Below are 1,348 nucleotides of genomic sequence, written 5' to 3' on the forward strand. Positions count from 1 at the left end.
CACTACCAGAACCTGCAGTTCGATGGTTGCAGACTAACTAGATTATTGACACTACCAGAACCTGCAGTTCGATGGTTGCAGACTAGGTGGAGCTTTACGAGATTTCTTGGATATAATCGTCCTGGGTAACTTCAGAACGCGTCTTGAGACGTTTATCCTGAATTATAACTTTTATATGATAAGGTAGTGTTTTAAGATTAAAATTAATATTTTAAATAAACCACAACCGATAAACTCGTTACGTAGTTTGGAATATGTACTTTATTTTCATCACAAAAGTTAACAAGGAATTATTCAAATAAAAATGTGGATATTGTCAATATGTCAAAAACGTAAAAAATATCTTTCTTCGAGAATCACTCTTGTCTTTTCCCCTCATTAGCCAGTTTTACCAGCCAATGTCCTTCCCCTCATTAGCCAGTTTTACCAGCCAAAATATCGGAGAGAGAGAATTTTCCCAATTCTTTGTTTAGGCTTTCTTTCAACCCATCTTCAAGATCGTTAACCAACTTAGGACCAAATTTATCAAACAACGGCCGTCCCAGCGAGCTGATCAGTTGGTTCAAGAGGTCTCCAAAGTTTCCACCACCTAGCAGGTTTTCAAAATTCACAAGAATTGAGTGAAATTGGAGATGTAGATCTAAACGTAAAACCTTTAGTTTCCCACTAGACAAACCTAAGGTTGCTTCTCCTTCCACATCTACGTCCTTTGCTTCTATTCTAGCGTTCCCGTTTCCCGAGAGTGGAAAAATGTTGATGATTTTACCGTTTAACTCGTATTTTCCTGTGGCGATAAGTTTCGGAATGTTAAGCTTTATTTGTAATTTTAGTTTATTAATATCGGCATTTAACTGCTTAATCTGAAAATCTGACAACCCTCTGATCAAGATATCCCACAGCTTGACGGAAATTTTGGTACTGCCTTTACTTTCATCAATATTCTGTGGCCGAACAGACAAGGGATCGAGAACAGGTATTTTAGGGTTAGAACTCCCTTGCTTCATGATAGCACGAAAATTCTCAAGGACAGTTTGTAAGTAATTATACAAAGCGTCATCTCTCCTGACTCTCAGCGCCCTCTTCTCGATATAACCGTGGTTTTCTAAAAAATACGAAATATAATAATTTGAAACATAAAAAAAACGTATTTATTATTTAATGTTATAAATACAAATTTTACAACATGAATTTCACGACTAGTAATAAAAACGGAGAAGAAGAAACAAACAAACAAACAAGACATAAATATTAAATGTACCTTAACTTTTCTTTATTGTGTGATTAATAAATATTAGACCTTAATCATTAGGATTGTTTGTTTTTGAATTTCGCGCAAAGCTACAAGAGG

The 1,348-nt window shown here is 35.3% G+C and overlaps 1 protein-coding gene across 1 annotated transcript in view; it reads right to left on the reverse strand.

Annotated features, from left to right (window-relative positions):
* Positions 1-241: 241 nt before the first annotated feature.
* Positions 242-1,348, reverse strand: part of LOC106477066 — a 2,579-nt gene continuing 1,472 nt past the window's right edge. Inside the window, exon 3 of the mRNA XM_013937666.2 lies at positions 242-1,102. Coding sequence (XP_013793120.1) covers positions 414-1,102 — 689 coding nt within the window. The 3' untranslated portion in view covers positions 242-413. The remainder of the gene's footprint in view (positions 1,103-1,348) is intronic.

The sequence above is a fragment of the Limulus polyphemus genome, unplaced genomic scaffold (genome assembly GCF_000517525.1).
Source record: "Limulus polyphemus unplaced genomic scaffold, Limulus_polyphemus-2.1.2 Scaffold12679, whole genome shotgun sequence".
NCBI lineage: Eukaryota > Metazoa > Arthropoda > Merostomata > Xiphosura > Limulidae > Limulus > Limulus polyphemus.